Source organism: Bactrocera dorsalis, chromosome 2 (genome assembly GCF_023373825.1).
Source record: "Bactrocera dorsalis isolate Fly_Bdor chromosome 2, ASM2337382v1, whole genome shotgun sequence".
In the NCBI taxonomy this organism is placed as follows: domain Eukaryota; kingdom Metazoa; phylum Arthropoda; class Insecta; order Diptera; family Tephritidae; genus Bactrocera; species Bactrocera dorsalis.
The window spans coordinates 83,013,141-83,038,995 of NC_064304.1; the positions used below are offsets into that span (position 1 = coordinate 83,013,141).

The 25,855-nt window shown below is 34.0% G+C and overlaps 1 protein-coding gene across 4 annotated transcripts in view; it reads left to right on the plus strand.

Annotated features, from left to right (window-relative positions):
- Positions 1 to 25,802, plus strand: part of LOC105226534 (organic cation transporter-like protein) — a 95,674-nt gene extending 69,872 nt beyond the window's left edge. For 3 of the 4 annotated variants that reach the window (XR_007422034.1, XR_007422032.1, XR_007422033.1), the window contains exons 2-7: positions 18,090 to 19,276; positions 21,220 to 21,374; positions 21,445 to 21,613; positions 21,680 to 22,140; positions 22,213 to 24,135; positions 24,656 to 25,802. Coding sequence is in view for 1 of the 4 variants with exons in the window: in XM_029550321.2 (XP_029406181.2) it covers positions 18,090 to 19,276; positions 21,220 to 21,374; positions 21,445 to 21,613; positions 21,680 to 22,140; positions 22,213 to 22,709 (2,469 nt within the window). In the remaining 3 variants the exon portion in view is untranslated. Of the gene's footprint in view, positions 1 to 18,089; positions 19,277 to 21,219; positions 21,375 to 21,444; positions 21,614 to 21,679; positions 22,141 to 22,212 lie in introns of all 4 variants that reach the window. The other variant, XM_029550321.2, reaches the window with a different exon arrangement.
- The last annotated feature ends 53 nt before the right edge of the window (positions 25,803 to 25,855 follow it).

The window sequence follows — 25,855 nt, forward strand, 5'->3', positions numbered from 1 at the left end:
CAAATGAAAAATTCTACTGCTCTAAGCAAATTCCAAAGTGGCTAACGACTGTAGGATACTGTGATGAAACATATTCCCCCATACAGTTATAGAGTTATTATTAGTACGAAATATGCGAGCACATGCGTCTTATTGAAAGGGCAGGTGAAGCAAATGTATGAATTCCAAGTATGCATATGTTTCAATTTATATTGTATACATTATATCATACCGCTACAGCTGCCTTCCTTACCGCATTAAAAATCTGCTTACAACATTCTTCTATATTTAATGGTTGTCTGACATGGCGTATACGTAACATTATTTAGGAATTGGTTGGCAAGTTAGTTAACTGATGATAAAATGGTGAAAAAATAAAAGCTACACACTTACAAATATATATATATGTATGTATATTATCACATAAATCTCGAGAGTATAGAAATCTATAAATCGTTAAAATGTTAACAAGATTTTTTTGGTAATGTGATGCCACGTTTATTTTAACGGTTTCCAAACTGCATTAAAATTACGGTTGTCAAGCTTTTTCAATCTGAATTTTTCTTACTATTTACAACCAACACATATTTATTTAGCCAAATTTATATATATATACATAGAATTTCTGTTTTTTCAAATTGAATTCTTAAATTTTGCTCTTATCAATAATCTGATGAGTTAGCTATCGTAAACCACAGTCAACTATCGGTTAAATCATACGTTAATTTCCAGAGAGCGCTACGAGAGATTTTTGTTAAAGTTTCTATTGGTTTCTTAAAGCCGAATTGACCAAACAACTCAAAACTATTGTGCACGTATGATCTTTCATCTCTTTCTTACGTAAAACCTATTCTGAATTTGAGTTTCGGGTAGTCGTGATTTGCTGTGGTATTTATACATAAATGGCCTAACATGTACTCATACATATAAATGTATATAGTGTGCATACCGGATTTAATGCGTCACTTAGTAACACTTGTAACACAATTACCAGCTTATTAACACTTTGTTGTTAATTGCTCAATCATAGAAGTGCAAATAAAAAATTATTTTATTTATTAGGAAAAATATAACAAAATAGGTATTAATTGGGTATTAATATAGCGTGAACACTTAATTGTAATGGTCTCACTTAACGAATAACCTATTCTTACTAATTAATTTGTTTTTCTATGTACAAAAGAAGTCTAATATTTGAGACAGACAAATGTCATAAAGTCATACTAATTATTACGAATAATCAGAAGCATAAACAAATTGTTTTTAAGCCCCTAATAAGCGATATTTAATTTTTATATTAGATAATATATGTGTTCCAGACATCACTACCTTAAATAGGTAATGTTTCGAATGAGATTAGCAAATATTATGATAATATGATTAATACATTTAAAAAACGTTTATTAGTCGCTTATAGAAATCTAATATGTGAGACTGTTATCAGACACGAACTGGAATTTCCGTCCGATTCCGATTCCGATTTAGCTTCAGACATAAACTGCAACACTCACTTTTATTTCGGTTCATGACAAACGAATCTATGAATTTAAACGCCAATTTGTGAGTTTGTAATGAGCTGTAAAATCGCAATAGGAACTTTTTATCATGGAGTTTATCTTGGAGTAGGGTAGGTATATGTGGTACTGTTAGATGCTAAATGTACTATGTTAAGTGGCAAAAGAGAGGTTTGTCGCACGTACATAGGAAATGATAGATATCCACTCTATCGGCGTAAATATCTAAGTTAACAACACATCAAATTTGACAACACATGGGTCGTACCATATTCGCCACTATTGTCTAATTCACATTCAAAAGTCATGTGAATGTTGCGTATTGTAGTTTGATGTAATCGATAAAATGCGTTTGTCACCATAGGAAGCCTTTGTAGGATATTTCTTTTGAAATTCATGATTTGGGGAATGACCAAAGAGTCTATTTCAACCCAGAGAATACAGTACATACGCTGGTCTGATATCAATCCCATATGCCGTTTATCAATTCACGAAAGATGGACTCATCACGAATGTTTATACGAACATTGGCCAAAACTGTCGTAAATACGATTCCTTCAGTGTACGAGCAATCTTAGCTGCCACAAATACCTATGTTGTTGACTTAAACTGGAAAATTCAAAGTCAAATTCCAGGAGACTTGCAAGAATCGATCGATCGTCTGACAATGAAGACGACACCGTGAATTACCTCAAGTACATTGAAGAAAAATGTAGACAAATAGCAAATAAATGATTATCAATAAAATATGAATTTTTGTCTTTTCATTTCAAAACACATAATTTCGCGCAGGACACGGCTCAGCTAGTGAATTTATAGAATTTATTCATTTTAACTGAGCAGGTGAAAATTTGTGAAAACTAAGACTGTATGACTGTATGATTATAAGGTCAAACATTCGGAAAAATTTGTCAAGCTTTGAATTTGATTGTGCATTATAGAATCGTTTTGAACTCTGATCAAGTAAACTACATAACTTAACTAAAAAAAATAGAAATGTTAAAGAACTAATTTACTTCATAGCTATCCGAGCATGAAAACAGTTTCGTCGATGTCCTTGAATACCTAATCAACACAAAAAATGTTGGCAAATGAGGAAAAACTTTATTTTTTGGCAACATTTCAAATTTTGTTCGAAAACTGAAACCGTGACGTGTGCAACATAATAGGCAAACATGCAATTATACATATATTAGTATACAAGCAAACTTACACTTGTTTATAAATAGTTAACTACATACACAAATAAAAATATGTATGTAAATACTCATAAAGTTTTCGTTCGAACCACGTTAGTATTTGGAGACATACATAAGAGTATTTGCAAAAAACGAGTAGTCTCGATAACACAGCTACATATTGTACGAGTATAACCTGCTGACGTATTTTCGCAAATCTGAATTTTCCTTGCCGATTTTTTGATGTATGTGTGCACTTAATGCCTGTAGAAAATTTTACAATTGGTGACCAAAGTTCGGTGGCATGAAATAAATACTGTTGAAATGAATTTTTATAATATCCGAAGAAATTGATCTGATCGAATCATTATAGCTTATAGCTGCCATACCAATTTGAAAATTGTAAAGAAAATTTTGTAAAGAATTTTTTGTATCTGTAAAGGGCATTATAGTTTCGGTGCAACCGAAGTTATTGTGATTTCTTGTTTTCTTTAGATACTGTGAAAATATCGTGCGGAAAGCAAAAAAAATGTTTTCTTAATATACATTAATTATTAATATTTTGGTTTTCGATTTTGACTATAAATAACAAAGGAATACTTTTTTTCGGATGTTTAATGCATTAGAACATAAAATTGTATTTTCAAAATAAAAACTTATTATTAAGGAGTTCAACGATGCACATAAAGCTATAAATTTTCTACGTCCAATCACTCAAAAGTTATTTGAGGTCAAAGTCCCGCCTTAGATCGTAAAGCATAATTTTTATAGTTGTTTTTACATTATTTCAAAAACGAATGCTTTAAAGTCATATAAGGTGCGTTCCAACAAGACTTTTTGAATCTAGCGTCCCCTGGTGGGGGCATCTACATGTCGACTGGTGCGTTAGAATCTGCTATCTTTATCGATTGTCCAGTGAGAAGTTAATGACATTTCATTGATTGGAAGTAAAATTATTGCGTTTTTAGTGTCAGTATGTTTGTGTTATCGGTGCGAAAATGGGCTTCGAACGAATAGCCAACATTAAATTTTGTTTTAAAATTGGTAGAACTGTTACCGAAACGTTTCAAATGATGAAACAAGTTTATGGCGATGATTGCCTATCCCTTAACAGAGTGCACGAGTGGTTTCAACGTTTTCAAAGTGATCGTGAGGACATACATAAAAGACGATTAACATGTGGTTCAATCGAAATCCGTGATCACCGGAAATTCCATTGAAACTGTGCATGAATTTATTAAAAACTCAGCCGGAATTGAACATCTCCAAAACATCGATTTATCGCATTTTGACCGAACATTTAGGCTTACGTAAGGTGTGGGCACGGTTTGTTCCGCACAAATTGACTGACAGCCAAAAATTTCTAAGAATTCAACATTCGAAGGACGATTATTTGACCAAAAATCACATTTTAACCATTAAGCACTCCCCGTATTCACCTAATATAGCACCGTGCGACTTCTTCCTTTTAAGAGAAATGCATTTTCCCATGAAAGGAAAGTGTTATGCATTCAAAAGGCTTACACCGGCATACTGGCGGCCATAACGGCCAACGAGCTAATACACTCGTTCGACATGCTTTTGGACCGAGCAAAAATCTGTATTGAAACAGAAGGAGACTATTTTAAATTAAAAAAAATTGATTTTGCCGAAAAAAACATTTGTTCTGTTTTATTTTTAAAGATCCTGTTTACTTTGGAAGGCACTTTGTAAAATACCTTATATCGTATATTTTATTATTTTCGTTATGTTTATTATTCCATAAATTCTTAGAATTTTTGTTTCTCAATGACCACTATTGAAAAAAACGATTAAAATACATTTTATTATGTTATTCAATTGAAAATTTTTAATAACATATTTAGTTAAAAATATTCTTGAAAAGAGCTGCTAAATTTTATTTATTTTTAACATATGCATAAAAAATTTTACCGAAATTTAATGATAACTGCTAAATGTTTAAAAATAGCTTGATATTAAATTTATAAGGAATTGCAATACCTAAAATGTCTTTTATCCAGCTCTTTAAGTATTACATTTCAATTACCACAAATAAATGAATTATAATATGTACTTATATAGCAGAAGAATAATAAAACTAGTGTGCTTTCTTGCTGGGATATTTCCCCTTTGCCGAAGTATTAATGGCATGTGGCACGTGCCAATCATGGGCGCTTAGTCGCGGCTGGTGCATAGGCTTCCGGAAATACTCGCATAGTAAATATCCTACATGTATTTGTACATGTACATATATATATATTTCTATGAATGCTAAATTGATGACAGAAGTTGTGTTTTACTTCAACTGAAACGTGTGTCTGATGATGAATATACATATGCACATAAAAACATATAATGAACTTTTTTGAGATTGATGAAATGAATACAACTACAAACATATAAAAACATACACATGTGGGTACTAGAAAGTTAGGAGACTTGTATTTTGTGGTACAGCATTTGCAAGTAAAAATAATTTATTTTTAGTTTCAAGGTGGTTATACTCGTATATATTGGCGTTATTTGTTTATCTCTACTGCGTTGAACGTCTTTGCACTAAAAATAAATAAAATAATATCAAAAAGGTAATTTAATTCAATATCAAGGCCATTGTGGCAATATCCGTAGGCGTCCAAGTAATTACTTGAACGATTTCATTTTTTTAACTCTGACTATTATAACTTCCGACACAAAAAATTGATTAATTCGCGTTGCTTTTAAAATATTCAAGAAATTCACTGTTTGGCTTTACTTGTACATATATGGTATAAATATATACATACATTTATTTATATAAATATAAGATAGATTTTATGGGAAGGGCATCAGTTATATATATATTTACACAAATGAAACCAACATTGTATGTATTAAGTATGACTATACAAATTCGAGGGGTTCTATTTTAAATTTACTACCCACACGTAGTAAGGTACGTCTACTAGGTACATAGCCTTAGAAAAATGTTAAAAGAATTCAAGATGGCGTGAATGAATTAAAAAAACTCAAAAAAAAACCGCAAAATCTTTAAAGACCTTATGAAATACTAAAACATCAACAAACAGAAATTGTAGTATATCAAAAAGGCTGAAAAAGGTCGAGTTATCGTTTAATTAATTAAATATTGCCATAAAATTCCTTAATGAACGTGACAAGTGGAAAGTTCGTAGAAATAAAATTCGTTTAAAAATCTTAAGAAAAGGTAAGAAATAGTACCATAAACACAAATCTCTTTGTTTCTGCAAACATTGAAACAGTTGTAGTTACATACATATTCCTTGTGAACCCTTAGTAAACAGCTTCTATTTGATTAGGACAGCAGACAGCTTTCGTTAACCTTGGACCTGTTACATTCAAATCCAAATAGTATTGTGCGCAACATTTTCTATGTTATAAAAGTTAAATATAAGTTTTTATCTCAAGAGTGGGAGTTTGGACTTTTTACAAAGTCTTAAATCAAATATTCAGGAATGTACTCCACATGGGTGGGAGAATTCGAGTAAATAGTTGCCACTGTCACATTCCTTAATGTTACTCCTACTGTTGCTGACGGTAATTTTTACCAAATTCTTACAAACCCACTTTCGTTTAGTTACGAAATTTAATAAAAAATATTCTACATATATACTTACTTTCGAACATGGACAGCCAAGCAACAATCAAGCTCAGAAGTGTCTTGGGAAGCAATAATGTCGCAATGAACAAAAAATTCACGTCTACTGGGTGTCAGGTCACCAAGGCATCGAGGAAAATGAGATACAGAGTTTGTCCATAAAGTAATAGGACTAATTTTCTTTCGCCGCGACTGTACTCTTCGGCAGAGGGCGTTCCTATCTAACGAATGAGTGCAGCCACAAAGCCAGTTGTCTCAGAGCACCTGGCGAGTCAAGACAAACATTTTCGCGCGACGTGTTACCGTGAGTGCTGCAAGCCGAAAATGCAGCGTTCGTTAGAGCAGAGGTATTCGTTTAAATTCTATGTGAAACGCGGTCAATCTGCGACAGAGACGTTTGATATGGCTTACCCAGATGTTGCTTTAACGAGAAGTAGTGTGTTGCGGTAGCACCAGGTCTTTTTGGAGGTCCGGGAAGAGGTCGCTGATGAAGACCGTGCTGGGCGACTTCGACAAACACCGACAATGTGACTCGTCTGTGCAGAGTTTTAAGCTCATGCCGTCGATAAGTATTCGTTTAATTGCCCAGATGTTATCTTTATCAAAATCTGTGGTTCATGGCGTTGTACTTGAACATGCGCAAGGTGTGCGCGAAGATGGTCCCAGAAGTGCTCACTGACGACCAGAAATTGCGGCGTGTGGAAGTGTGAAAATTTGATAATGTGTGAAAGTGGCCCCCAATTTTTGAATAACGTAATCACAGTCGAGTGATGAATCTTTGAGTATGATCCCGAGACAAAGGGACAATCTTCATTTTCTTTTGAGGCGACGAGGGGATCCAAGCAGGATGCACCTCTGTTTCGCTCAATTCTGGCTAGTATTTTACTACTATATATCACTTATACATAAGGGTGTTTTTTTTTTTTGAACTATTAATTTTTTTCAATCCCGCCACGAAATAAATACCGTGGTTGGAGAAAACAAGAATTCAAAAATGTCTTTGAACGATATGTTTATTATTATATTTATGGAACTTTAAAAAGCAGAAGAAGCTAACTAATATAAAAAAAAAATATAAATAATTTTATTCCATTCGAAAATGCCAAATTTTTACAAAGCATATAAATAAAATAATATAAAAAGAGAGACATAAATAAAATATAAAGAAACCCCCTTCTTATTCCTACCAGAACTACATAAATTCTATTAAAAAAATAAATTCATAAGAAGTTATACGCGAGAGAGGTGAAAAATTCGGTTTGAAGTAATCAAAAAGTAGTATCTAAAGCAAATACTCGTACATACACACACTCATATATTTCCAATGTTTGGCGAAAGATTCAAAAAAGATCAGATTGTTGGGGCAATTGAGTAGTGAAAAAAGAAATTCCTTTTTAAAAACGTTTAGATAAGCTTCTTAATTCTTTGAAAATTTATTGGCTTTTAAGTGAAGCTCCTTTTTGATATCACGTTTATTCCAGTTTTTCGTAAATTTAATTTTTACGCTCCAAGATAATAACATATGAAACATGAAAATAATTAATTTATTCTAAAAAGGCCTACCTTGACATTCATTAATTAAAGGTTGTAATGAAAATATACATACATCTTCTAAAGATGAAAGAATTTTTCAGAATTTTATGTATCAACGATTCCATTTACGCGTAAAAGTAGCGCCAACATAGCGTAAGGTTTTTTCAATTAGAAAGATGGAATCTCCACAGGAATTATAACGCTTGTTAATGATTGTAAAATTGTCAGTCACATGCAAACATACAACATGTGTATCAACATCAACATGTACGAAAGCATTTGTATATACACATACGAATGCAATGCTGCTGCTATCTACTTTCATTTCAGTGGCTATACCGACATGGAGTGGAAAGTAATTGCGTTGTTGTCGTTGCTCCAGGTTGTTTGACTCTTTATTATTTAATGATCCTTTACTTGTTGGAGTTGCTTTTTTTCATAAAATAAATATATAAAGGAGTCTATATATACATTCATTATATAAACATTTCAATTTCCTCCAAGTATTTAATAGGAGGCATCTCCTGAATTAAGAAGTTTATTACACATTTAAGCAAGATGACTTTGTATACATACATATTCATTATTATATATTGAAATCGGAAGATTCAAATGCTATTTGATAGATCAATGATCTCTTCCACTCTTTAATTTATAAAAGCACACGTTGCACCGAAGCTATAATACCCTTCACAGGTGCGTTCGTTATACCATAGCAAAAAAAAGGTATACAAAATTTTGTCTGCGCGGAATTTCATGGAGAAACCTTTACGAATTCCTATCCCAAATTCATGAAGAGCACTATAACTACCAATAAAACATGGGTTTATGGGTTTGACATGCAAACAAGTCAACAATCAACGAAATGGAGTGAAAAACGAGCCGAAACTAAAAAAAACGCTAAATCCGCTCAAAAATCATTCATTCATGCTCATTGTTTTTTTTTCAATATTCATAGTTTTGTGTACCATCACATTCATCGAAGACGATCAATTAATGAATTTTACACGAAAATAATACACCATCGCATCTAACCAATTCCACCGAAATTGTGACCGAATTTAAAGTCAAAAACACAATGAATACCATCGATCATCATATTCACCAGACTTGGCTTCGTTCCCCAAACTGAAACGTTTTCAGTCGATCGAAGAGATAAAACAAAATTTGCTAAAGGAGTTGAAGGCCTTCCCAAAAAATGCATATGAAAAGTGTTTCAAGGGCTGGAAAAATCGTTATCATAACTGTAATACATGTGGATTACTTTGAAGGCGACAAAAAAAAATAGGCAAAATAGGAAATTTCAGCTGCCGTTTGGGCAACGATTAAATTATTAATTGTTTTGTTCATTTTTTAATAAGTTACCTCCAATAGTATATAATTTGAGCATAAAGCGTGTATAGCAGTTTTCTTTATAATTCTTGATTACCCAATAATTTTCAGTGAATTTATCTACTTTTAAAAACTGCGCAGATTTTTCTCTTAAAGTATTTTTTAACCATGTCGATGCTTAGTTCAAGTTATTGCTCAGCCCAATTCTCGAACAAGCGACGATTCTGGTAGTCAAGCGGCTTCAATTCCTGCGCCAATTTGATCTTGTAAGGATGTAGGTCAAGATCCTTTCGCAAAATTCGCCACAACGACGTCACAGAGTTTCCCAACGTCCAACGACATGTGATAGACTGACTTGGGTCTTCCTCAATAGATGCGACGATGACATTTTATACTGTGCCTGTGGATTCAAATTTTTCCACTAGACACTCAATTAAGGATTATGACGACCAAAATTAGACGTAGCGTTCTTAAAGTTGATGCCACTGACTCCGAATTTCGATAGTAAATTTTAATAATTTCGACTCGTTGTTAGATCGTATAACTTTCCATGATGAAATGGCAAACCTTACTGCAGAGAAATTCCAAAAGAGCGGGAAGAAATATGGCGTTATCTGCTATCCCTATTGGTCTACTTTTGTACAGCCACTATTGAAAAACCCGTTACCAGCTAAACCACTCTAGCATGTACCAGTACTGACTACAATTACTGAAATGAAATTAAGATCAAATTTAAGATGTCTAAGGCTTTTGCAAAGTCGACAAAACCTCCAAATGGAAAATGTTAATCCATCTCACTGTTGATTCCATAAAAAAAACATTTATGTACGAGTATGTATTTACAAGTATGTTTTCGTATCCTCTGTACAACTTTGTCTCTCGCTATGACCTGTCAAGGTGCGAAAATTTCATTTTAATACTCCTACACGTATATTTAAGTATGTAATCACCTAATAAGGAGGCGAACATTTTTATATTCGTTCATGCCTTATAAGCGAACATATTAAAGTACTTTTACTTTTCGTCTGGTTTTGACAGCTGACTATCAAGATTATGTACATATAATTGTCAAAATGGCGACAAATTGTTTGTTGCCTTTCCGAATGCAGTTGCCAAGATGCCCAGGTGGTCAGATTTAAATATGTATGAGTACTTATACACATAATTACACTACTTTAAATTTTTTTACGTATTAAATTTAGTTAAATAACAAATAACTTAGAAACGAAAAAAAAAAAATAATTTTCATACCTTTAAAAAGATTTGTCGAACACTTTGCAGAAGAAAGCTTTTCTTTCTATTTCTTTCTTTAACTCCTTACATTTGGCATACATTTTTTAATTCTTAGCTTAGTTTGAATAATTTCATATTTTGATTCGATAAGTGGCAACAGGATTTTTTTAAAATTTGAATATAATATCTTTTTTCGTTAGGTTATCACTTTAGTTAAAAGTACTTCTACTATTGTTTTCTTACTTTCACAACTTAATTATCAAAACACTGAATCCATCTAACCGAGTCTGCAGAAGAACTCTTAAAGATTCTAAATGTTTAATTAACTTTATCAATGAAACATAACATTTTAACAAGTACTATATATGACATATGCAGTTAACTATTCAATCTTTATTCTGTCCGCTGTAGTTTTATTCTTACAGTTCATGCCATAGGTTTTATGAAAAGGAGCATAAAATTCAGTTTCCGTAGTGAATTAGACTATTTTGAATGCGAGCTACCTCTATCTTAGGCTAATCACTAAATTTGGATTTTAATGGCCTCTACAATTTTATGTAGCTTTCATCAAGTGGTCGGTTGGCGAACTTAGTTTAGTTTTATGTGTCTTTTTTTCAAAATTCGGACGAAAATGTTTTCATTACCGTCATAATCACACACAGAAGTCCTTTGAACTTCGCAGCCCTTTCTAACGTTCAAATATTTAAGCAAAGCAATTGGTCAAAATTCGCCGAAAATATCTAACGGTTTGGGTCGCTTTATGCGAAAGGTGTAATAATTTGAACAAAGTCGTAAAAAATTAAATACACACTGAGTGTCAGTTTATGGCGCTGATGATGATACCAGTCCAGCCGCGGCTGTCAATTTCACTTCATCCCCGCTACCGAACACACATATCCGCTTATTAACGATAATAAAAGCCATGAAAGGTGGAAGAATGGCAAGGTGATGTGCATTGACAGTTTTTGTTATCTTTTCGCTATTTAAGGTTTTTGTTTTCTTTGAGATTTTGCGTTTTCCATAGGTTAATTAATATAATATTGGGCTTAAGTATATATTTATTCGCCGTCGAATAGGCAACTTTCACTTTTACTTCTTCTTGTCGCTTGTATTAATTAGTGTATGCCTTTTTGTTGTTCTATTTAAAGGGAAAAGTTGAACTTATGTCACAAAAGTGTGTGATGTAAATTGGCGGCGTTTTTACATTTTTAATGTTATATAAATTGCTTGAATATTTAAGTAGTTAGGGTTAAGTTGGGTCTCCCCATAAAAGCCTTATACTTACATACTTATAACTAAATGAGTTTTTTTAACGTTTATACAACAAGCTAATATATGTATATGTTTGCGTTTTATGATATCTTAAATATCTATCTATATCTTAAACGATTTTTCCCTCTACGGGTATTAGTAAGGAAAAATCGAAACATTCTCTTTCGCATGTGTAGGCCCTGAATAAAGTGGGTGCCACAATTAATGAAAAATAATAATGAATTTTTGATTACACTAGTTTACAATCGCTTTGCGACTGTGATGTTTTTCTTACACGTATGATTTTTTGTGATGTAGTCAAGAGATGCGGGATCAAACCAAAATAATCAAGAACCCTCAAATACTCCACAGGTCGCGTAACACATCAGACGCAAATTTTTCCTTCAGATTTGTTGAGTAGTGTTATTTATTATAATGCTCCCTGGGAAGTACAGAGTTTAAGAAAAACTATTTCTTAAAGCATTTGGTAATTGCCAGATAATTAATATTATTATTTACTATTCCTCTCCAGAGATTCTGACTGTACCGTAGACTTGAAGATTTCTTTTCGATTGAAATTATCCGACTTGCTTAGATTTTTAATCATCATCTTTATTAACTAACTTGGAAAACAATACGCATATTAAGAAAATATTAGTACTTACTAATGAGCAAACTAAAACCTTCCGAACAGTACAATATTTTTTATCGCCTTAAAAGCATTAATAGATATCTCGCGAGAGGAAGTCCTTTTTCCCACGCTCAGTTAAACCCTTTCTTTTGGTTAGATAATAAAGCAAAGCGAAGCAAATTCTTATAATAATTGCTTCTAAAGGGTTTTTTATATTTTATTTCGAATTTTGATTGTAATATAATAATATTTCATTATTAATTGTTATTTTTTGGAGGAATTTACACGAGTGTAAATTGTTGAGAGTTGGGAACACTGCGTCCCAGGTAATGTGAGAAATATTTGATCAAAACAAACATATCAGTTCAGCGGTTTCTGAAAGCAATGAAAACCAATATGCGTCTGCATAGTACTCAGGGTAAGAATAAACTGGAGTTTTATATTTAAATAATACCATTCTCAAAATTTTTCTAGGTCATTGCTTTGTTTTAACGCTAAAAGCTGCTTTTCTTTTCGTTCGCGAGCAAATTGCATAACAATGCTCGCCAATGTGCCTTCTACACATTTCCTCTCTATAGAAATCCAAACACATCGAATGTCTTCGTTGAGAGTTACGTCTCCACCAATCAACTTATGTGAGCGAACTTTCGGAAAATGAAATTGAAGGGATTGTTCACAGTGGAACTCGACTGCCTGATAACAATTTGTGAAGAGTTGATTTTTTTTTGCAATTAAAACTCATGCCTGCGATCACTTGGAACTTTAAAAATTTTAATTTATTTTTTGAATTTTCTTCAAACTCACGCTTAAATGAAAATTTTTTTGCCCTATATGTCCTCTTAGCCCATATATAACATTATTGTAAATGTTATGAATTAAAGGTACAACATCAATTATAAGATTTTATAGTTTTACGTATTTCTGATAAAACTGTACATTATGACCATTTGCGAGTGAAAGCTTAACTAAAAGCGAATTCTAGTGTTGTCGAAACTTTCAGTTTATTTCTCCCATCGTTTATCTTTGCAAGCTAACGGGGCTTTTATGTTTATATTTGCATCGTTAAAGCGCCAACCTGTTCCGGCAAATACACACATGAATAGTACATATGTATGTGCACTTGTGTATAATTTACCAGTATACATATTGTCAATAAAAACGTAAATTTTGGTGAATCATCGAGTGTTTTCTTAATCAAAGGCCATAAATTACGCCAGTGAAGTGTCTGCAAAGCAAAAAATCCTGCGCTGATTGCTTACACCAAATGCATTGAATTTAAACTCTGAAATAAAAATGTTTGTACATATATAAAGAGAGATACTCCTTTTAATAAAAAAATAACTAAACTTGCATGTACCATCTTATCAAATATAATCCGGACTGTAAGAAAAAACCATATTGACACGTTACATATCCAAACTATTAACCAAAATGTATTGAGTCGATCCAGAAGAGATCCTCTAATATACTCGTACACAACTCTGATGTTAACACGATTTTCAAGCAGTATTTCATTAATTTTTTAGATGTACCATGTAATTTTTTTACCGATTCGTTTTTCACGCGCAGTTTATATGGACCATCATTTTATTATACGAGAACAAGTAAATAAAATAAACCAACACATTCTAATGCATTTGAAAAGGATCGGACCGTCTCATCAACAAAATTTAAATTCAAGTAAACCACCACCAAAGGAAATGTATTCTTAATTTGTAAATGATATCCATCTCTTTTGCCAAAAGCTCTGTGGTGAGTTCCGTAGAGCAATCAACTAAGCGTAGGTCATCCATCAAAGCCAATAGCATCATGAAAATATGCATTAACATTACCCTTTGCAATAATTATAAATATCCTGTTAATATATGTATGTATGTATGTTCTTATATGTGTGTAAATCTTAAGTTTGAGGAGTTTAAGAAAGCCCTAGAATATAACTACAGTACACAGTAATTTATAATTGCATATATGTACATACATAAACAATAATATCGATTTTAATCAGTAAGAAGAGATGCTAGAAAAACTTGTTCTCTGTTTTACTTTCGAATTATCGAATAACATCAAGAAGCACCTAATAAAAAAAAAACATTGACATAGTCAACAAAAATTGTTATAATAAGAAAGAGTGAGCCTTTAAGAAAAGTCTTGAAAAGAAGCAAAAATTCCACAATTAGTAGCAATTCCCTTTTTTAACGAAGCTTAGTTATAACAGATACAATTTTATTAGCCTTCCATGCAGCCCATAACACCAAAATTGGTAGTTCGCATGTTTTCGATCCCTATTTCTATTTATATTTCTTTGGAGAAGTTATAAATAATAATCGATGTTTTCGGAACCGCAATGATGTCTAGTTATACGAGGTGAAAAGTGAAGCTACAGTACTCCAATTGGCCTCTCTAGATTTCTCTATTACCTGCATTTATTTTTATTTGAACGACAGGACTTAAACTTCGAATTTAAAAAAAAATTTTGAGAGATCATAGGCACCACGGAACTGGGCTAAATTCCAAAAATCTATATATAATAGCAAACTTAGAAAATATAATTTTTGTTGGTCGAGTTAAGTCCTCCACTACTAAAATAATTTAATAGAAAGGAGTGTGCAAACCATCTTAAATATATCAAACTAAATAAAACGCTTATGTTTAAATGAAGTTCGTGTTTTTAAAGAATCTTGGTAATGCAATACAAACTTTATACTTCTGTCCACGCAAATTTAATTATGCACCCTCTGGAGCTTTTCGCAAAAACAAGCAGGCGGCCGAAAATGCGTGGTGCGTGGCCTCAAAAGAGTGGTAGGATGAAATCATGCCGCACGTAATAGCTCACCTGTGAGAGGAGTAATAGCCATACATACAGTAGTGTCTGGTTAATTTGACTTGAAATAGGGAATTAGGGAAGAAAGTCGCTTAATTATATGTTTTTATACTCTCGCAACAAAGTTGCTAAGGAGAGTATTATAGTTTTGTTCACATAACGGTTGTTTGTAAGTCCTAAAACTAAAAGAGTCAGATATAGGGTTATATATACCAAAGTGATCAGGGTGACGAGTAGAGTTGAAATCCGGATGTCTGTCTGTCCGTCCGTCCGTCCGTCCGTGCAAGCTGTAACTTGAGTAAAAATTGAGATATCATGATGAAACTTGGTACACGTATTTCTTGGCTCCATAAGAAGGTTAAGTTCGAAGATGGACAAAATCGGCTCACTGCCACGCCCACAAAATGGCGAAAACCGAAAACCTATAAAGTGTCATAACTAACCCATAAATAAAGATATTAAAGTGGAACTTGGCACAAAAGATCGCATTAGGGAGGGGCATATTTGGACGTAATTTTTTTGGAAAAGTGGGCGTGGCCCCACCACCTACTAAGTTCTTTGTACATATCTCGAAAACTACTACAGCTATGTCAATCAAACTCTATAGAGTCGTTTCCTTCAGGCATTTCCATATACAGTTCCAAAATGGAACAAATCGGATAATAACCACGCCCACCTCCCATACAAAGGTTATCTTGAAAATCACTAAAAGTGCGTTAACCGACTAACAAAACACGTCAGAAACACAAAATTTTACGGAAGAAGGAAGCTGCACCCAGACTTTTTTTAAAAATTGAAAATGGGCGTGGCGTCGCCTACTTATGGATCAAAAACCATATCTCAGGAACTACTAATCTAATTAATTTTACGGCAAAATAAAAAAATATATAAATGACGGATAATGAAATCTCGATTATCACTTTATCATGCGAGAGTATAAAATGTTCGGTGACACCCGAACTTAGCCCTTCCTTACTTGTTCTCATATACCATTTAAACAATATATTTGTCTTAAAAGAATTTGAGGGAGTTTTAATTATGCGGAACATTTTTTTTTTTTATTAATCTTGAGCGGTGACCAACATAGCAGTATTTACTGTACATATATAAAACAAACGAATACACACACATATACATACATATGTTTGAATGTTTCACGCTACGCAAACAAACTTTACCGTATTTCATTTTTATCCTCTTGCAACATGTTGCTACAGAAAATGAGAGTTTTGTTCACCTAACGGTTGTACGTATCACCTAAAGCTAAGCAAGATAGATATAGGCTTAAATAGTATATACTTATTTATATGAACAGTAAGTTTAGTATAAGATATCTTAATGAAATTTGGTACACAAATTTCTTGACAAAAAAGTAAGGAGTAGTTCGTATATACATATATATATGATATATATACATAATAAAAACACAATATATATATATATATATGTATAATTGCTTGGATTCCGATACTCGGAATGACGTTTTGCATCTTAAGGTATTTTTCTGGCTTGCATTGTTGTCAGTTGCAAGAATTTAAAATGTTCGGTTACACCCGAACTTAGCAATTCCTTATTTGTTCAAATCTTGATTTAAATGACTTCACGTGTCACAAACCTGTTTTCCTCAGTTGGCACGCAAAGTTTTGGGCTTCTTCAGAATATTGCAAGAGTGTTGTTATAATTTTCAAGTTGTATACTGAAACGTAGCTAAGGAATGTCAATACGCAGCTGTGTTGGCAAATTTCTCCGTTTTTTGTTTTAAGATAGTAATTCGGGAAATCCAAACGCTGCATGTCATTTTGCACAATGGCTCGAATAGTTAAAAGAACAAATTTAAACAAAGTTATCCAATATGACTTTTTGACTCATGTAGTAGCTGCTTACCTCTCATAGCCTTTATATTTCGATATTAGAGAACAAAAACAACATCAATTATCAAAATTTGCTTTATTATTCTTCAAAATATTCTCCTGTTTAAACCCATTTTGAAAGCATTTTTGCCAATTGGATATAGATATCTCTTAAACATACGTTCTGAACGCATCACCCGTCTCTTCAGGTGTCAGGCTTATACGCAGAATGATTCATTAAATGATTTTTTAAAGCGTGATCCGTCTTCGGCCGTTGGTTTTCCTGATTTCAAAAAGACAATTGGCAACTAAATGGTTGTCTACGACTCAAGATTTTATCAAAATTGTGCGTTATTCTAGTGGTACTCTTATTGTTGTGACATGTCCAGTTTTTCCAAAAAAAACAGTCAACAATTTGCTGGAAGTGCTTCATGCGCGAACAACTTTTGTTGAATTCGGCTCATCTACGCGTAAGTTCACGATTCATATTTCTCATATTTTTGTATCATTTCTCTCGACCAATCGACACGAGCCTTATTTCAGCGATTGACAAATTTTGTCGGTTCCAACGAGAACACCTTTTGTTTTTATTGTATGATTTCCCACTAAAGGCTACTCACGATAGGTCACATGATGATTTTGCAAAATCGGTTTGCGTACAGCATCAATAGTTTCAGTAACAACAAAGAATTTTGGACGAAATTCACATAAATCTTCTTGGAGTGATTTACGACCTCGACTGAATACACCATAACATCGACAAACACTTGTTCTAGATGGAGAACCATCGCCAAATTTTAAATTAGATTCATCAATGTGTTGCACCATGTTTCAAGAGTACGAAAATAAGAAATTGGGTTTAGTTTTTAGTTAGTTCTAAAAACTCGCAACATTTTAAACCTTCATAACCATTATCAATCATGACGATTTGAAGATAAATTTACCCCGCTGGTATCTTGAGAACGACCCACCGTAGGCACAAAAATTCGCTAAACCTACATATAATTTCTCTTGGAGAGAGCAATTCCGAAGAATTTTGTTCATTTCCAATTAAACTGAGAGCTTAAAACAATTTTGTCAACAAAAATCGATTTTCTCATTTTTTTTGTGTGATGTCCAGCTGCAATTTAAACGCCTCTTTCTTTTACTTTTAGGCCGAATCGCCGTTGTTGCCCACCAGCAACAAAGACAATACCAAACCAGCAGAAGCGAATAATAACAACAGCAACAACAATAATAATAACACCGTACCTAACCACATATCAGCGAAAGCACACCAACACAACTACACAGCCCTCGATACCACCGCAAACTCACCGATCCACCAATGTTCCACAGACACACTCAGTCACAATCACAACCACTCAAGTAACATTACAGCCGCCTCAAGAGAGCAACTTTCTGCTAACAAGCTTTATCTGGACGCACTTGCGCCATCAGCTTCGCCCACTTCATCGGGACCGAGTATTTACGGCACACCGGCCAGTGAATGTCGACGTCGCAGTTCGGTAGCATCTTTACAGTTATTTGATAGTAATACGGTGACTATAACCACCACCACATCGACAACAATTGATGGCAGCGGTCGCACTGAAGAGAGCATAATCGATTTGGACGACAACGCGAATAATACGGACAGCGATAACTATAGCGAATCGAACGATAATAGTTATTCCACACCCACCACAGCGACACTGTATAGCAATTATCACTACAACCAAACGCCCACACATACACATCAATATAATTTATATCCAAAAGACTTCTTCTCCAGCATCGAAGGCGAACGACCGGAGCATTGCTCGAAAATGAAGACGAAAGTCGATGCTGTTGGGCGCATAACCGGAGAATGGGGACGCTGGCAATTACGTACTGTATTACTGATCTTCTTGTGTAAGATACCATCCTCGTGGTTTATGGCTTGTATAATATTCACAGCGCCCGCACCGCGACATGGTGAATTCTTTTGTAAACCGCCAAATACGGTGGGCGCACAAAACGACACACTGTGGATAAAGGTCTCACATCCGCAAAAGGAGGAGGTGGATGATCAAGAATTTAGTATAGATTTTTGTAATATATACCAGGATGCACAAGAGCATGCGCATCACTATTACCGTTATGAACGACCCGAACTGGAACCGCGCGTATGGGAGGAACCGACCTCGCGCAATATGAACATTATCCCATGCCAGCAGTTCGAGCATAGGGCCGAGTACCATTCGGTAGTGACCCAATACGATTTGGTATGCTCGCGTGACATCCTGGTGTCAGTAACACAATTCTTCCATTTGTTTGGCGTCCTCACCGGCGGCATATTGGCGAATCATCTTCTCAAATAGTAAGTGGTCTCATTTTAATTAATTCATAAGTTTTTGTTGCCTATAGAAAGTGGATATCTCATTACTTTTGAGCTCAAAGGGTGGCCCTATTCATTGTTTCGGATACATTTTCTTGAAAATTCATCTGTAAATGTAATTAAAAGTTTCCTTACAGTAAATCCTTTTCAGGCAAAAATTTATGTGGCAGATTAGTATATGTTTAGGTTAGACTAAATGAAACAATAAGCCATACCAAATAATACCATCATTTCCGAAACTGCCAACAAAACTATGCTAAAGGCAATATTACTCAACATTAGTTTCGTAAAAGCAGAGAAGCCACGAAGGAAATGCTCAGAAGCTCTAAATAACTTCGACAGTTGAGATTGGGAAACACTGAGTTTAATATCATGGTGGACAAATTTAAAATCGGCCTTCTAATATCAAATCCTACTAAATTAAAAAAAAAAAAACACATTATAAATCGTGGACGTGACATAATTTATTGCAATGTATAATATTGTAGTCAGTTCGTGTACTGAATATAAAAATTTCACAAAACAAAACGATGTGAGCCAAGTTTTGAGAACCTTTCGAGAACTTTTTGTACTCGTATAATGTCTTCAATGTCAATATGCGTGTGCAGCAACGCTAGGCCGATCAATCTATCTTGAAGCCACGCTTTCATGCAGCGATGGTCAAGCATTCAGAGCACGCATTCGTCACAGGAAGTATGCGGAATATATGAAGAAAACTGTGAATTGTGGGGTACAGGCTTGCTTCAACGTTTCCAATGCAGTAGTCGGTAACTCGTTGCCTTTTGACTTTTGCTTCTGTCCGCAATGACACTGATCAAGTTCACCTTTGAGCTTCGCACGACGTTGACATTATCCAAAAGGCTTTTGAACTTATATATCAAGCATAAGATTTTCCATTTCTTTGGTTTTCAAAACACATACTTTTTCTGGAAGCAACAAACTCAGTTGAAATCCATCCAATACTTCTCTAGAAAAGCGTGTGTTCAAATTTTCGCCGATTGTATCCAACAGAGGAATGTACACTGAGACCCTGTAGTATTATTCGCAAGTTTTAACGCAAAAATTTTCGCGTTTTTCGATCCAGATCGATCGATTCTCTCTGAAGAATCACGCTGTGTGAATGAATTAGAGATAGAATATCACATTGGCAAAAAATCCCAATTATATGTAAATGAAAATATCGTTTGTCTTTCGCACCAAACTTCAAGTGTAACTTGTTGTCAAAATTGAAAATGTTCAGCTGGAATGTCGTACGAAGCATTGTAGGTCTTTCGATTTTTATTTGGCGCTTCACGTTCTAGTTCAGATATTATTGTTCCATCTCCTGACTTGTGAGAACTTTAAGGAGTTTTTTACGTTCTGAGGAAAGTTTAGTGGCAAACAACAACAAATTGTACGCTATTGAAAAAAGTCTTCAAGAAGACCAATGAGTCATAATCAATCTCTCATGTCATCTGCAATACCTGAATCAAGATGACATGAAAAATAGCTATAAACATATTTTCATCGCCTTTGAATGATATAAGATGTTTGTAAATTTAAGGATATTTATATAGTTCTAGTTAGAAGTGATTACTAATTACTGGACAACAAAATTTAGTTCAACCATTCATAATACCTTCCAAAATACTTGCCTCACTATATTACATTTACACCTTCTAACTCACGATTTCTATTAGTAAGTGTCTTGGACAACAACAAATAAAGTATGTATTGCTGAAACCCGAATGAACTTAATGACCGCTACCAAATCTAAATCAAAAGAATTTAACGAGCTACACTTTTATAGTATGTTATAACCACCCTAACCTCACTTAAGCGGCATTAACTTTTACCAACATATTGTATGTACTAAATATTAAACACTAATAATTTTAACTTTAACGTTACTACATGATAAATATAACTAACTGTCTTCTCCACAGCTTCAGTCCACGTAATGTGATGCTCTTCGGCATGATAACGCAGATATTCTGTGGCAATCTCACAGGACTAGTTGCCTCATACGAATTACACGTCTTCTTCCGCTGCTTGTCTGCAGTATGTTGTGCGCAAATGTACACGGCTGGCGGTGTTATAAGTAAGTAATACTTTTAACAAGCTTCTTGCAGGTTGCTCAAGATCACTTTTACGTTGACTCACTTTTACAGTGGCCGATATAACGGGTGGCGTTTATAAGACTTGCGTTTCGACACTCTTCGAACAATTCTGGTCAATAGGTGTTATACTACTGCCCGGAGTGGCGAGTTTCTTCTCCAGCTGGTCGCATCTCTATATGGCCATCTCATGGCCTACTGTGATACTCATATACTTGTGGCGGTAAGTTGCAGTCTGTCGATCGCTTCGTATGTCGTAACAATACTATATATACATTTTATATGATAGTTGGATTCCCGATTCACCGCGCTGGATGATACAGCGTGGTCGTGTAACAGACGCTAAAAATATCCTCCTGCAATGTGTGGAGGTGAACGGTACGCGTTATGGGCTTCCGCACGATATCGATCAGCAGCTGCAATTGCAGGCGCAAACCGCTATGGACGCACCGCCGCCACCGGGCTGGTGGTCAATATGGAAGGGTGAAAATGTCGTACGCAATTTGATCTGTGTACACTTGGCGTGGTCCCTTTACATAGTCGTGTACTACGGCATGTTGCTGAACATTCGTTCGTTCAGTCGCGAGCATCTCGAAGTAAATACAGCTGTGGCGGGCTTGAGTGAGATAGTCGGAACTTTCATTGGGCTCTTCCTGATATTGAAGACTACACGCAAATGGTTGTGGACCGGTCTGTTCAATGTAGTGGCCGGTCTGATTGCGTATCTCGGTTGGCTGGTGCCAACAGACTGTAAGTTAACCTTGTTATACAAATAGAACTATTTAAATCACCTATTTGCTCTTTTCTTTCGCCAACATTTAGTACCGTTCGACGCACGTGTTGCGCTGCTCATGCTCTCGGCTATGATCTCGAAAATGGCCATCTCCACCACACTCTCCATACTCACCACCTGCACCGTTGAGTTAGTAAGTGAAGAGAAGCGCAAGATCACCGCATTCTCAGCGATATGTTGGGCACGTTTCTGGCTACTGGGTGCGCCATTTATCGGCGCTACTGTGATCTTTGGCATGATGGTGCCGCAAACAGCATTCGCGTCACTCGCAATTGTTGGTGGTGTTTTAACCGCTCTCATTACAAGTCCGCGTACAATAAGTAAGGAAGCGCTTGGCGGCAGCAATCGAGCGACCGCTACACAGATGGATGGCATTGATAATAAAGGCTTCACAACGGGACCGACACTCAACAATCCAATATTTACAAATATTACGAAACTGGCAGCACCCAACTCTAATTTACCACCGCCAATGGTGCCCGGTGTTTGGACGACGAAACATCATGATGACAGTCCACCCGTTTAACACACAATCTACAATACGAATAAATGGCCATTTATCGGCGATGTAATTTCGTAAATTATGTCGCTTATGAAAGTTGTTATGCTGTGTACGGGATTGTAACGTACAACGCTTCGTCGCATAATGTCACATGGTCGACAGAGGTTCGCTTCACATACAATTAGACTATATAAGTAGTAAACAAATTTTATTTCGAACAAATTTATTTTAACCATTGCATAAGTAGAGAATCGAACGCACACGTTTTTAAGACCACGATTGCGTCGTATGTTACAATTCTGTCCACACATTTTTTCTTTGTTAAATAGTTTCCTTAAAAAGTCATAATTATTAAACACAGTTGTAGTTCAAGAGGAATGAGATAAAGCTATAAGCAAAACTATTTATATAATATAAAAATATTATGTATATAATGTAAGTAGTGAACAGATATATATATAATATATATTAGGGTGGTACTAAAACAGAGAGGGAAAGTTTTTAAAGGTCACATAGATACCATTATAATCTAAGTCTTATAAATATTTTTTTGATTGGAGATTATTAGAGTATGTTACCCGCAGGATTGCGAATTTTCTAACTAAAAATGTACTAATAACTAGAATTTCTATTTTTGATTCCAATGTTGAGATTAAAAATTTTAACATCTGAACTAAAAATAGAGATACTATTTTTTAGGGAAATGCATTTTTTTAAATTTTTAATTCTTGGCTTAAAAATTGGAAAACTATTTTTTAATTTAAAAATTTGAGTAATAAATATGTTTTTCATTAAAAGCTAAATGAAAAAGGATAAAAGAGCAAAGATTAACATATTCCGAACTAAAACATTATAAAAAAAAGCAATTTAATATATTATTAGACAAAATAGCTAAAATATGTTGATATTTAAAAAAAAATAAGTTTCCCTTTACAAAAGATAATGAAAATGGTAGAACAGGAAATACGCCAATGCGAAAAATATGAAGATTCTAAAAGAATTTCTATTTTCATTTTAATGTTGGAATTAAACAATATTTTTGATCCGGTATTTGATAAACCTAAATATCTTTAATTATGTATTTTTGATTCTTAAGCCGATTTTTGGTATTACCTTTTTTCAATCCGACATTTAAGTTTAAAAATTTAAAAAATATTTTTAATTCAGATTTTTAGGATTAAAAAATAAAAAATAATTTTAATCAAATACTGTTTCAATTATTTTAATGTAATCTTTGCAATCCTAAACACACGGGAGTTAAAGGTAGGAAGACTAAGGACTTTAAAAACTTATATTCAACAATGATGCTACGATAGCCAGATATATATATGTATGTGACCGCGCACATAGAATCCCGGCAAATTTGTCAAAATGTGGATTATCGGTTTTCAACGAGAATGTACGCAGACAGCCAAAACAATGAGCTTTCAATTACCATGACAACACTCATGTACTGAACACATAACGACGACCAGACGACAAACGACAAACGAGAGTACGAAAGTGAAACAACGCATGTACACAAAGCAACGCAGCTGTCCATTTTGCATGTACACAATTTCGTTGTGGCCATAATAATACCTTGCACTTCAATGAAATTTTAATATTTTGTTCAAAGTTAAATTTTTTATGCAAAAAATAAGTAAATAGGTATATATATTTGTTTTAAATTATCAATTGTTATTACAAATGATAAAATAGAGCTATTTTATGCTTTTATTTGTAAAATAGCGTCAAGTTTGTATGGGCTGTGAATAATTTTACATTTTACATATTAGTGGCATCACCACTCTTCCTCATCTCTCTTCTTCATTCTACAGTCGTTGGCAAATAGGAATTAGGGAGAATGACAACTATCGGCCTACAGTCGTGTTTTCGTGTCGTCGTCAAAATAAGTGTCCATAAGAACGTGTGTAATATTTGACAGATGTCGTTTGTCGTCTGTCGTCGTTATGTGTTTAGAGCATCAGACGGCTAAACTGCTAACATAGTAAAGAACAAGGAGGAAGAGGGAGAGAGAACACGTGCTTCACATCATTCAAAGCCTCTCGTAAAAAATTCTGTTTTGACACACTAGCTACTAGATTTCTATGTGCGGGGTCATATATGTATGTACGAGTATATCACTGTGCTTACCTCAACTATCTATCAGCATGAAATTTTCAAATTTTATGTCATAACATTGACTTTTGGAGCAATTGGTCATAATTGTGAAAGAATAATTAATTTGATATTTTTAAGAGCCACTCTAATGTATTAATATTTAGAAATATAAAAAATTAATTAACTATCTGTGAAACGATATAACGAGAGTAAGAGATACAAATTTATGCTATAAGTCTATTGCCTATATTATAATAATATAATTATGTATATACCAAGTTTAGGGAATTCAAATGCAATTATTTCCCACAAACCGTGTTTTTGAATTGTTCACTTTTTCGGAAAGATTTTTAAATATATAAATATTATATTTTCAAAAACTAAATACTGCGCCCAAATTAGTTCAGTCACCAGAGAAGCTAAAGCTTAACTGAAGACACGCCTTAAATGCACAAACTCAGCTTGAATAGCATGTGAAATTACATACTCATAGAATATCTGCTGCCAAAGCGATGGATAAGTTGTTCATGCAGCAGTGCTTTACAATGCAAAAAATATACAAATTAACTCTCACATATACACTAATCATTTATATATGCATATGTATATGTACATATGTGTGTGAGTAAATCTCAATTATAAAGTTTTAATAAATCTTTATTCAAGGCCAAACTGCAATTTGTCGGTTCACAAATAAAATAAGAAAAACTTGATAATTATATTGAAAATGTTCCTAGAATGTCGAAATGTCAGCATAGATTTTTATTATTTTTAAATTTTCTCACCACAACCCAACACAAGGAAAAATGTTCCCGTTTGGTACACAGCCTTTATTATTTTCCAATTCACATTTAACCAAGAATGATCTAAAGAAAGGTAACGACAATTTCATACCGCTACTTTTTTTTGAAGTTCCTTTGACAGAAAAATGACATGGTATTTGACAGCTACATATAGTCATATGTCAAAAGATGTATCGCTTTTTATCTAATATTCCCATCAATAGTTCGAAAAGTAGTGAAATAGTGTTAAATAGTTATCACTCCGGAATTTCTTCACATCAAAGT